This window comes from Drosophila takahashii, chromosome 2R (genome assembly GCF_030179915.1).
Source record: "Drosophila takahashii strain IR98-3 E-12201 chromosome 2R, DtakHiC1v2, whole genome shotgun sequence".
NCBI classification, from domain to species: Eukaryota; Metazoa; Arthropoda; class Insecta; order Diptera; family Drosophilidae; genus Drosophila; species Drosophila takahashii.
This window is the reverse complement of record NC_091679.1, coordinates 5542862-5555173: the sequence shown is the minus strand read 5'-3', so window position 1 is coordinate 5555173 and position 12312 is coordinate 5542862. Positions and strand designations below refer to the sequence as shown.

The window sequence follows — 12312 nt, the reverse complement described above, 5'->3', positions numbered from 1 at the left end:
AGCCGTTTTTGAGAAAATTAAAAAAAAAGCTAAAAAAGTTTAAACAAATTTTCTTTTGTTCATATCTTTTTAACTATTACATTTACACAAATTGTATATAGAAGGCACTTATAGCATTTAAAAATACCTTTCAAAAAGTGGTAGAACAAAAGTTTTTTATATCGATGTGATGAACGTCATATCAAATTTTCAGAACTTAAAAAACATATTTTGGACAAGTGGACAAACTGACAAACAGAATTAAATTTTCATTTTGGGAAGAAGAAAAAAATCTTATTTTGGCTATAACTTTTGAACGAAGCGTCGGAATTTATCATATGACCCCTCATTCGACGGGTATTTTCAATAGGAGCATTTATCCCCACCGGCCCCAACAGCTCCAAATTTCAAAATTTGCACTTTTTCACTTTCACCGCTCTCTCTCCCAATCCAATTGGTTTTCTTAAAGTCTTGGTATGCAATCCTTTAAGTTTTTGCAATACCTTTCGATTGGTGTATTACTCATTACGATCTGACTATCACAGCAGATTTTCATTTCTTCGTGTATATATAGTAGTCGCCTTCGCACACTCTCCTGGTGCGCTTCCATAGTGATTAAATATGAAAGTTAGACTTATACCTTGAAAATGTCTAATAAGAATTTGTTCTCGCCAAATTGGTTTTTGGCCATTCAAGTAAGCATTAAATGTTTTTCATACTAATCTGAAACGGGTTCCACTTTTCATCGCTCAATTACACCCAAACGTGCAGTTTTATGAGAAAGAGTGTTATATATAAAAAGTTGAGGAATCTCAAGGGCTATATAGTTTCAAAGTTAAAAAGAAATCGTTAGAGCCGTTTTTGAGAAAATAGCTAAAAAGTGATTTAAAAAAACAACTTTTAGCCATAAATTTTAAACTATTGCATTAAGCCAATTTTACCCAAGGCAACGCGATTAATTTTAAATTACCTTTTTAACGAGGTATAGCAGGAGTCTGTAGCTTTGGTCGTTTAGAAACTATAAGCCGTCAAAATCTAGCTTTTTTCAATGATTTCCCGCCAAACTAGCGGGTTTTTCCAAAAGTTGTAGAACAAACGTTGTTCATATCCTGCTGCTAAGCACAGTTAAATTTAGTTCAGGATCCTAAAACCACGATTTGATGCATACCCACAAACAAAGGGACAAATTATTTCATTTTGGGAAGAAGAAGAAAATCTTATTTTGGCTATAACTTTTTAACGGAGCATCGGATTTTATCATATGACCCCTCATTCGACGGGAATTTTCAATAGAAAAACTACTAAAACATTGAGAGGGGGCATTTATCCCCAACGGCCCCATCAGATCCAAATTTCTAAATTTTCACTTTTACACTTTCACCGCTCTCTCCCAAACCAATTGATTTGAGGTCTTGGTATGGAATCCTTTAAGTTTTTGCAATACCTTTCGATTGGTGTATTACTCATTACGGTCGGACTATCACAGCAGATTTTCAATTTTGCGGCTATATAATAGTAGTCGCCTTCGCACACTCTCCTGGTGCGCTTCGTCACTACATGGACTACCGTCCATAGTGATGTTTAAAGACAAATCACAAACAGCCTCACATCTTTGCATTAACACGTGCTGACAATAGGTCAACTTTCATGGCTCGCAGCCCTTCAGGGCGTGAGGAGTCGTAAAACTCCCCACAAATCTCGAGGCAGGAGAGCCCCTAGCAACAGCGAAGGCAGCGAGAATACCGAAGAATCCGAGGGCATCTAGGTCAACCGATAAATTCTGGACCTTGGACCCAGCCAAAGCGGAGAGACCGCGAAATAACGGGACCGCGCTGGACCTTGGACCCACGCTGCCAGAGGGCAATGAGGTCGAACGGTGAATCCGTGCACTTCGGACCAACACAAAGAGAATGCACCGTGAACTAACGGGACATCTTGGACCTTAGACCAGATGCGTGCCGTGTGCAAAAAGGGAAATAACAGGACCACGCCGCAGCCTATAAAAGGACGGCGCAGGCGCAGCTCAAGGCAGTCAGTTGGAGCTCGCGTGACAGTCAGAGCAGTAAGCGCCGCAGTTCATGGAGCCAGGAGGCACGGGACGTGTCGGTCGGAAGACGCGACGCTTGCAGCCGGAGTACAGGACAGACAACCAAGATACGCGAGCGAAAGTACAAGTGCAACAATTGAACCAGAGATCAAGAATACAAGTGCGAGGATTCAATCGAGTGCGTGGCCGTGAAAGTACCGTACAAACCGTGTGCTCAACGCCCAGATCAAGATACCAGAGTCAAGGCGCTAGGGCAAGACTAAGACTGCAACGGTGTGATCTGCAGGACACAGAGATTGGAGTGGAGAAGAGTGCAGGACAGGAGCAGAGTCGAGAGAAGGACGAGGAACCGGCAGGGTAAGCGCGGATCAAGAGTTTGTGCCAGGCGTCAGGGTTACAGTGGACTGACGATAAGGCTGAATCCTTGGATTTGACCTGTCAGGACATTTGTTTCTCAGGCTAGAGCCAGACCTACCCCAGGGAACACGACGGAACAGGTGATCCCAGGATCATTCTGGTCGGACCCGAAAGGAAGGTTGTACAGACTTTTGAGTCCTACAAGCCGGGTGGAACTGGAAAGACGCCGTTGGAGAACGACGCCGCAGGAGTCCACTCGCACCACAAAGGGAGACGAGAGCAGCGACGCCGTCGAGGAGCACCGCTGAGAAACGCACGAAGTGAATCTTGAGCCGACCAGGCGAGACGCAGCAGCCAGCTGACGAAGAATTCCAGCGAAAAGAAAAACTTAATAAAGTTTTCCGATTTGTCCCGATCGGATATCTCTGCATTTTCTTGGGTCACGGGCAGTCACTCAATACAAATTTGGTGGGACGAACACGCAATATCTCTGAGCTAGTCGCGGCGTTTACGTAGCGATCAAACAGTTGAAAGCAGTTCGTTACAAGGGATGCAATTAAAAGCATATCGAAAAGTTTTTTTTGAGATTTTAGGTGTGTTTCCAATAAAATAAAAACAAAACCTAACGTATTTTTTAAAATTAAAAATTTTATTCCTCTAGATTTATCATTGGATCCACTGTGGAGCGCGACGCCATTTTAACGCCCGCAGTCGCCATAAACGATTTTAAGATGTGTCTGGCGGCCAAATAAAAATACCTATCGAAATGTAGAAGACATTTTTCAAATCGGACCATTCCACAGTGGGGAAAAAGTCCGTTTTTTTGGCATAAACTCTCTTATAGATAGAGCCTTGAAAATTATAATATATACTCCTTATGCAAAAATAGAATTTCGGTTGTTTCCATTTTTTGAAAAACCTTAAGGTTGTAAAAACACCACCCACAGCCAACCACCCACCACCTCCCCATTATGGTCAACCCCCTAAAAATGTTCAGAATACATTTTTTTATTAATAGAAAACATATTTAGAAAAAAAATATAAGACAGTTATTAAATAAAAGTGTTATTATTCTTATCCTTAAGTCTCTGAGGAAAAATGCAAAAAGTTAAAAACTTGGTGGTGTTTTTTTTTAAAGAGGCAAAAACGGGCAAAAAGCAATAATAGCACTTGTTTCTTTATTATTTTGTTAATACATTTCTATAACAACCTTGCGTCGATCAGCGTAGATTTTTAACTAAAGCTTAACAGAACACAAACGCTTTTGTTAGTTTTCGACTAAAATGGACATACACAAGACATTTAATAACTGGACAATGCAAACAGTTACAACACAATTGGTTTTGAGAAGTATTTAAGCATACCTTGACTATAGCGTTCGCTTTTCTTATTCGGAAACCGCGTGTATTCCGGTTTACAGATTTTTTTATTTCTGCCTGGTATAAATTTTTTGTGTCCAAACGGCTAGCCCAACATACACGCTCAAAATGCTAAACTGAAATAAACTCCCTAAATTGTTTTAATAAAACTATTTTTAAACATTTTTTTAGGTAACAGCGAGTTAGATGAATTAGGTCCAGAGTTTTTGGCGCAGCTGAGCAACATAACAGTACCCATAGGACGTGATATATCATTCACCTGTGTGGTTGACAATTTAGGTCAATATCGGGTAAGTTCAAATATATTTCAGCACAATAGTATCGTCAGGGTAATATTAAATAACGTAAAAGAAGTCAAAACATATACATGTACTTCTGTTTTCTAATAATGTAAGCAAGGACAAATTTGGTACGTGCTTTCAAAATTGATGTACTCCGAAAATTTTTTATTATAAAAAGTGACATTTTGTAGTCTGGGCAATATGAAACATGATCAATTGCCGAGACGATTCGGAAACACATATATGAGCTAGAAAGTTAGGATTTCATATTGAGATTTTATAGCTTTCAATCTGGGTCAAGTTTGTTATACAAATGTGGCACGCCCATTTTAACGGCCAAAAACAGCGACAAATTTACCTCAAATGTTAACCTACAAATAGTTTAATTTAGATTTTTAAAGTGTTAATTAATCAAAAAATAATTTTTGAAAATAAACCTAGAAGGATGATCATGATCAAAGTTCCTGGTAGAGTTTGACCCCTAAATCACATATTATTATTTTGAAAAGGAAGTGTAAAAAACGTTTATGAGACTTTTTTATTTTCTAACTTGAGTCCTAATGAACTAATTTCGGCTATAAAATTCTCATTTTACAGGTAATAGAATGCCCTTTAACTTTCTTAAATATTCAGTAAGTACTTATCGACTTTCGACTTTGAAAGCCAACTTAGGAGTGGTTGGCTTACACCGTATACACCGTAAAAACAAAAACAAAAATTCAGACATTAACAACATACATATTACAAAACAAGAAAGGAAGCTACCTTTGGCCAGCCGAAGCTTATATACCCTTGCAGATAAAGTGATGCTCACTCGGTGCAGTTCCAGAGATTCCAGATTCAGCGTTTCTATTTATTTAAATTTTGTTTTTAAGTAGTCAAGAATCAAAACGCCTACTTCCTACAAAGTAACAAATTTTCTTATATTTGTTTGAATATTCCTATGGGATCCGATCCGGCTCGCTCCGACATATGTACTACCTGCAATAGAAAGAATACTTTCGGGAAAGTTTAATCGCGATAGCTTGAAAACTGAGAGACTAGTTCGCATAGAAACGGACAGACGGACAGATGGACAGACGGACAGCCGGACATGGCTAGATAGACTCGGCTATTGGTGCTGATCAAGAATATATATACTTTATGTGGTCGGAAACGTCTCCTTCACTGCGTTGCAAACATCTGACTGAAATTATAATACCCTCTACAAGGGTATAAAAAAAGAAATCGATATCTTAAACCTCATGACATTTTTAATTAAATAAATGACAAAAGTCCTGTTCTTTACGCACAAAAATTATTCGTACCCTATTAGTAAATACACTCAAAAACAAGAAAGGAAGCTAGCTTCGGCAAGCCGAAGCTTGTATACCCTTGGAGACCATTCTATTAATTTAAAAATCGCAAAAATATTAAATTTTCTATTATTTCACATTAATTTTTCGATGGTTTCTATGGCAGCTATATGATATAGTCGTCAGATTTTGATAAAATTAAAATTGAAATACGGAAATATTTAAAAAGAGTCACGTCCTAGAGTAGAAGAGAATACAATAAAAACCAAAGAAGCTAGAATTTATTTCCTATTACTTTTCCATTAATTTTCCGATCGTTCCTATGGCAGCTATATGATATAGTCGTCCGATTTTGATTAAATTAAAATTGAAATTCGGAAATATTTAAAAAGTGTCATATCCTAGAGTAGAAGATAATACAATAAAATCCAAAGAAGCTAGAATTTATTTCCTATTACTTTTCCATTAATTTTCCGATCGTTCCTATGGCAGCTATATGATATAGTAGTCCGATTTTTTTAATAATTAATTCGAAATTCAGATATATTTAAAAAATAACATCCCCAAAAGTAGAAGGTAATATTTCAAAAAACACCGAAGCTAGAATTTTTTAAAGTTTTTTTTTTCCGATTGTTCCTATGGGAGCTATAAGATATAGTTGTCCGATCCGGTCGGCTCCGACATATATACTACCTGCAATAGAAAGAAGACTTTTGGGAAAGTTTCATCCTGATAGCTCAAAAACTGAGAGACTAGTTTGCGTAGAAACAGACAGACGGACAGACGGACAGACGGACAGACGGACAGACGGACGGACAGACGGACAGACGGACAGACGGACATGGCTAGATCGACTCGTCTTGTGATGCTGATCAAGAATATATATACTTTATGGGGTCGGAAACGTCTCCTTCACTGCGTTGCAAACTTCTGACTGAAATCATAATACCCTCTGCAAGGGTATAAAAATAGAAATATGATAACGTGTCTCAAGATGGACAAAAAATAGCTTTGAAAAAATGCTGACGAAATTCCCCCACTCTCCCCTACGTTGAAGGTGCGATCGTCACTAGTTTTTTACCTCGTTAAGAGGTGTTTTTATTTGATTTTAATTTAAGTGTATATATTAGCTCCAATAAGAGCAAAAGTATACAAACAAAAACTTCTCATATCAAATAAAAACACCTCTTAACGAGGTAAAAAACTAGTGACGATCGCACCTTCAACATACAAAAGTTCTGATATCAACATTTGTGACGAAAAATTATTACACTCGTCATTAAATAGACTTTCTAATATTTTCTCATTCGGCACGCTGCAATAGAAAATGCCTGTGAAGGGAAAAAGGCTGGAATAGTTTGCTAGGGCAAAACCAAAAAAGCTAAAATTTATTTCCGAAGCTAGAATTTTTTTAAACTTTTTTTTCCGATTCTTCCTATGGGAGCTATAAGATATAGTTGTCTGTCGGTTCCGACTTATATACTACCTGCAATAGAAAGAAGACTTTTTGGAAAGTTTAAAGCCGATAGCTTCAAAACTGAGAGACTAGTTTGCGTAGAAACAGACAGACGGACAGATGGTCAGACGGACAGAAGGACAGACGGACATGGCTAGATCGACTCGTTTAGTAATGCTGAACAAGAATAAATATACTTTATACGTGTACTTCACTGCGTTGCAAACTTCTGACTGAAATCATAACACCCTCTGCACCCTTTAAAAAAGAGAAAAAAAATAAACAAGAAAGGGAGCTAGCTTCGGCCAGCCGAAGCTTATATACCCTTCATTATTTTTTTGATCCTTCCTATGGGAGCTATATAATATCAAATAAAAACACCTCTTAACGAGGTAAAAAACTAGTGACGATCGCACCTTCAACATACAAAAGTTCTGATATCAACATTTGTGACGAAAAATTATTACACTCGTCATTAAATACACTTTCTAATATTTTCTCATTCAATAGGAGCATTTATCCCCACCGGCCCCAACAGCTCCAAATTTCAAAATTTGCACTTTTTCACTTTCACCGCTCTCTCTCCCATTCCAATTGGTTTTCTTAAAGTCTTGGTATGCAATCCTTTAAGTTTTTGCAATACCTTTCGATTGGTGTATTACTCATTACGATATGACTATCACAGCAGATTTTCATTTCTTCGTGTATATATAGTAGTCGCCTTCGCACACTCTCCTGGTGCGCTTCGTCACTACATGGACTGCCGTCCATAGTGATAGACGTTCGAGTTTTGTTAAATTTAATTCGAAATTTTGAAATGTTAAAGAAATGCTATATCCCAGTGAAGAAGAAGAGAAGTGAAAAGAATGTAATAAAAATCAACAACAAGGATGTTTATTATACCCGTTACTCGTATAGTAAAAGGGTATATAGTAGTCGTGCAAAAGTATGTAACAGCTAGAAGGAAGCATTTTCGACCCTATAAAGTATATATATTCTTGATCAGGGTCACTAGCCAAGTCGTCCGTCTGTCTGTCTGTCCGTATGAACGCTGAGATCCCGGAAACTATAAAAGCTAGAAGATTGACATTTTGCATGCAGATTCTAGGAGTTTCTACGCAGCGCAAGTTTGTTTCAAAAGGGTGCCACGCCCCCTCTAATCCCCCCACAATCACTTATATACGATTTTTAAAATTTTAATATTTTGGAAAAGTAAAAATGCAGTTTTGTGGTGCTTATCAATACCTATCGAAATGTAGAAGAAATTTTCTAAATCGGACAATTCGTTAAAAAGTTACGGCGGATCAAAGTTTTTATATCCTTTGCACTCTCTTTAGCTGAGTAACGGGTATCTGATAGTCGGGGCACCCGACTATAGCGCTCTTTCTTGTTTTTTTACTTTAAACGACGATGATCATCAAGAGGGCTGGGGCCTTTGCAGACCCTAACCAAGCTCTGCCATACAATATTAAGACGATTGCGACTATCCGCTCAGACGGAGAGCCGGTATTTTCTAAGCTTTACCCTTACCCAATGGGCGTGTCTGATTTTGTCAATGCCGAGGTTAAACAACTTTTAGCGGACGGTATTATCAGAATGTCACGATCACCCTACAGCAATAATAAAGTGTGCATGGAAATTTGCTCGTGGTCGAGTCTACAAAACATCGGCTACTATATCAGGAATACCATACAAAAATTAGTTACTTGTCTTAAAGTTCAAAGGTTTTCCAAAATTGTGGGTTCGAAGATTTAGTCGTTGTATTTTCACTTATTATTTATTTTTATCAAAAAACATTCTTATTTTATCTTTTTTAAAACTCCATTTCAAGCAATAGATTATCAGAAACAATCCCAGAATCAAGAAAGGAAGTTAACTTTGACCAACCGAAGTTAATATACCCTTGCAGCTAAAATAAATACTTAAGGTTTAATTCACCTTCTTAAAGCGCGATATCTCTCGTGCCCGATCGGTATATCAAATGTATTTTTGCTTTATTTTACATTTTGTTTTTGAAGCTATAATGTTTTTAAGTATGGCTTATCCGTTTATTCCTATGGGAGCCATAAGAATTAAAAAAAAAATTGTACCTGGAAAACGAAAATCTTTAAGAAGGGTCTTGCTAAAATTTTAAAACAAAATGGCATTTTATGTCGAGTGTTATTTACGTTACAGGAAGTTGCGATTGTGGAGCGGTTTTAGAAGGAACCGTGAGCAATTTCTTTAACGAAATAATTGTAGTTACGTGCACCATTTAATGGCCAAAATGTAAGGGTGAATGTGGAAAAAGACCTTTGCGAAACCCTGAACGAATCAAGCTTGGGAAACACATGCACGATGCAAACATATATCCAACTGTCATGGAAGCTCAGCTTGCAAACGGTCTCATGATTGCTTAAGGGACGCTAAAACTGAATATTTTATTTTTGTAAACATTTATAGGGATAATCCTGTTGTATAATTTGGTGATTCATACTGCTAACGGACAAATATCTGTTCATCAAATGCTCTCCGAGTCACATACAGCTTTTAGTACAGGCATATGGTTACAACACTGGGTGCAAGTCGTGGGTGCACAATATCCAAGTAGTGACAGACGACGCGAAAGCCCTACAAATTGAGGTCATTTATGCATTCACTCGATATTAAATTTTCACGGAATACGTAAATGCTTGCTGACCGCTCGGTACGAACAAAATCGTTCGTGGTTCATATATTGACAGTCAGTAGGTGAGCAAAACAACAAAGAGCCTCCTCCAAAGGTCTTTATTTTTGTTGCTGGGATTGCTTGTGTTGTTGCCCCAGATATTTGTGACAGGAAAAGCATTTGGGAGAGAGCAAAAGAGAGAGAGATAGATAGAACAAAAATAATATTGCGCGTTTTTTTCTGCGTAAAACACATACTCCTGTGCATCAATAAATCAATAAAGGCGCCAAAAAAACGTAATATTCATATATTTTGAAATGTAGTAATGTTTTCAATATAAATAAATTATTATAACTATATTACTGATATTATATTTTATATAAAATTATAATTATTACATAAATCACGGAATGGTTCATGAAGGGGAAATTTAGATCTCACAATTGGTAGACGGATAGGACGGAAGGCACGAGTCTATCTTGATGGGACAGCAATATTGATGTCCCTCAACAGAGTTGGAGAATACACCGCACCGCTAAGCAGCTTGTGTATAAATATTACACCGTTATAAAATCTGCGATGTTTTAAGGTGTTTAGGGTAATCAGTTTTAGCCTGGACAAATAAGGTGGTAAGTGCCGATCAGGATCCCAATTAAGGTTGCGCAAAGCAAATATTAAAAATTGTTTTTAAACCGATTACTAGGCTTACGTATTGCAATTTAGTTGTATACGGATCATTGAACTCTTTTGCCCAACGCTTAATAAAGGCTAATGCCCTTTCCTCACCAGAGCTGAATGTAGCATTTTGACATTTTTTGGTATATATACATATATGTTACATTTTTCCCATATATTTTCAAGTGGTTCTAGAGGTGGGAGAAAAGAGCATTCGACAATTAATGCTACTACATTTTGATATTCTCGTGCCTAAAATACCAAATATCTGAGTATTTTTTGACTATCGACAAAACGGCCATCGCAAAATTTACGAAATTATCAAGGCCCACTATAGATGATTTCTCTGCAGAAAAAAAAATTACGAATAACTGCAGTTAACAAAACCTGACCAATCTTTTGCCGCTCAGGTTTGTCACAGAAAGTAAGAGACAACAAACCCCCATATCGATAAGACCACCGAAGGATTGCAAAATCAACAATAAAATGATCCCAAACAAGAAAGGAAGCTAGCTTCGGCCAGCCGAAGCTTATATACCCTTGCAGATCATTGCTATTAATTAACAAATCGCAAAAATGTTCAATTTTCTTATATTTCTCATTAATTTTCCGATCGTTCCTATGGCAGCTATATGATATAGTCGTCCGATTTCGATCAAATTAAAATTGAAATTCGGAAATATTTAAAAAGAGTCATATCCTAGAGTAGGAGATAATACAATAAAAACCAAAGAAGCTAGAATTTATTTCCTATTACTTTTCCATTAATTTACCGATCGTTCCTATGGCAGCTATATGATATAGTAGTCCGATTTTTTAAATATTTAATTCGAAATTCAGAAATATTTAAAAAATAACATCCCCAAATGTAGAAGGTAATATTTCAAAAAACACCGAAGCTAGAATTTTTTTAACGTTTTCTTTTCCGATCCTTCCTATGGGAGCTATAAGATATAGTTGTCCGATCCGGTTGGTTCCGACATATATACTACTACATCCCGATAGCTCAAAAACTGAGAGACTAGTTTGCGTAGAAACAGACAGACGGACAGACGGACGGACAGACGGACATGGCTAGATCGACTCGTCTAGTGATGCTGATCAAGAATATATATACTTTATGGGGTCGGAAACGTCTCCTTCACTGCGTTGCAAACTTCTGACTGAAATCATAATACCCTCTGCAAGGGTATAAAAAAGATCTAATGTGCATTTCATAGCAATATATAATGCAAGCAAAAGCTTAATAAAACATTAAAATCTTTATTGTCCATGGTCAATACATTTGATGGTTCAAATCTCCTGCTTGCGGATTAGTATTTGAGAAATTATGCCCATATCTCAGGTTTTGAAAAATGCCTTCCTCATGAAAAACTTTCAACGCTTTCCTTTGTGTTTCCGTGCCTGCGCTGTTTCTCTAGATGTTTCTGAATTTTCAGCAGAAAACACATGACAAAAATAAGATAATTTTTGTTAGCATTGAATATTTTGAATTTAAAAGCAAAGCACATCTGTTTTCGAAATAATAAATGCTGAATGCTAAATGCTGTCCCGTGCGGACAGGAAATAGCATTTTTTTGAATACCGAAAAAATACTACAGTATGTACATCAGTGAGGAAACGGCATAAGTTGCCGGTAGCTTTACTGACTATAACTGAGACATGTCTATTGAAACAAAGTTTTTGATCGAACAGCACACCAAGATCATTAATTTTCCATACACGCTCCAATAGGAGTTTTCGAGAGTGTACGAGGCTGTGTGTGTAGTAGTGCGTGAGAACGACATTGTTTTACATTTTGAATAATTCAGTGATAGCAAGTTTGTTGAGGCCCAATCCTAGAAATTATTGAGGTCGGACTGAATAAGAAGATGTGAGCTTAAATTGGAAAACGACATCCGCATACATGTGGGATTTGAATCTGGCGGGTCTACCGCACGGCACACTCGAAGCGGGTTAAGCTATATCGAAACTCTTGAACAGTTCGCCATTTAAAATCCATAATAAAGTACTCGATACTTGAAGCATTATCCCAATAAACATTGTCAGTGAATATCACAATTCCTACAATTTAAGGGCTCAACCCGGATTTGACAATGCAGAAGTACGTTTTTACAAACAGAACTAAGTGATTGCGAAATTTCAAGTCTGGTAAAATTGCAACTTGAGGCAACTGCGCAGTTAATTTGGCGGTGT

The 12312-nt window shown here is 37.3% G+C and overlaps 1 protein-coding gene across 1 annotated transcript in view; it reads left to right on the top strand.

The window, feature by feature from the left end:
• Nucleotides 1-12312, top strand: part of DIP-lambda (Dpr-interacting protein lambda) — a 476056-nt gene that overhangs the window by 133582 nt on the left and 330162 nt on the right. Inside the window, exon 3 of the mRNA XM_070213258.1 lies at nucleotides 3934-4052. Coding sequence (XP_070069359.1) covers nucleotides 3934-4052 — 119 coding nt within the window. The remainder of the gene's footprint in view (nucleotides 1-3933; nucleotides 4053-12312) is intronic.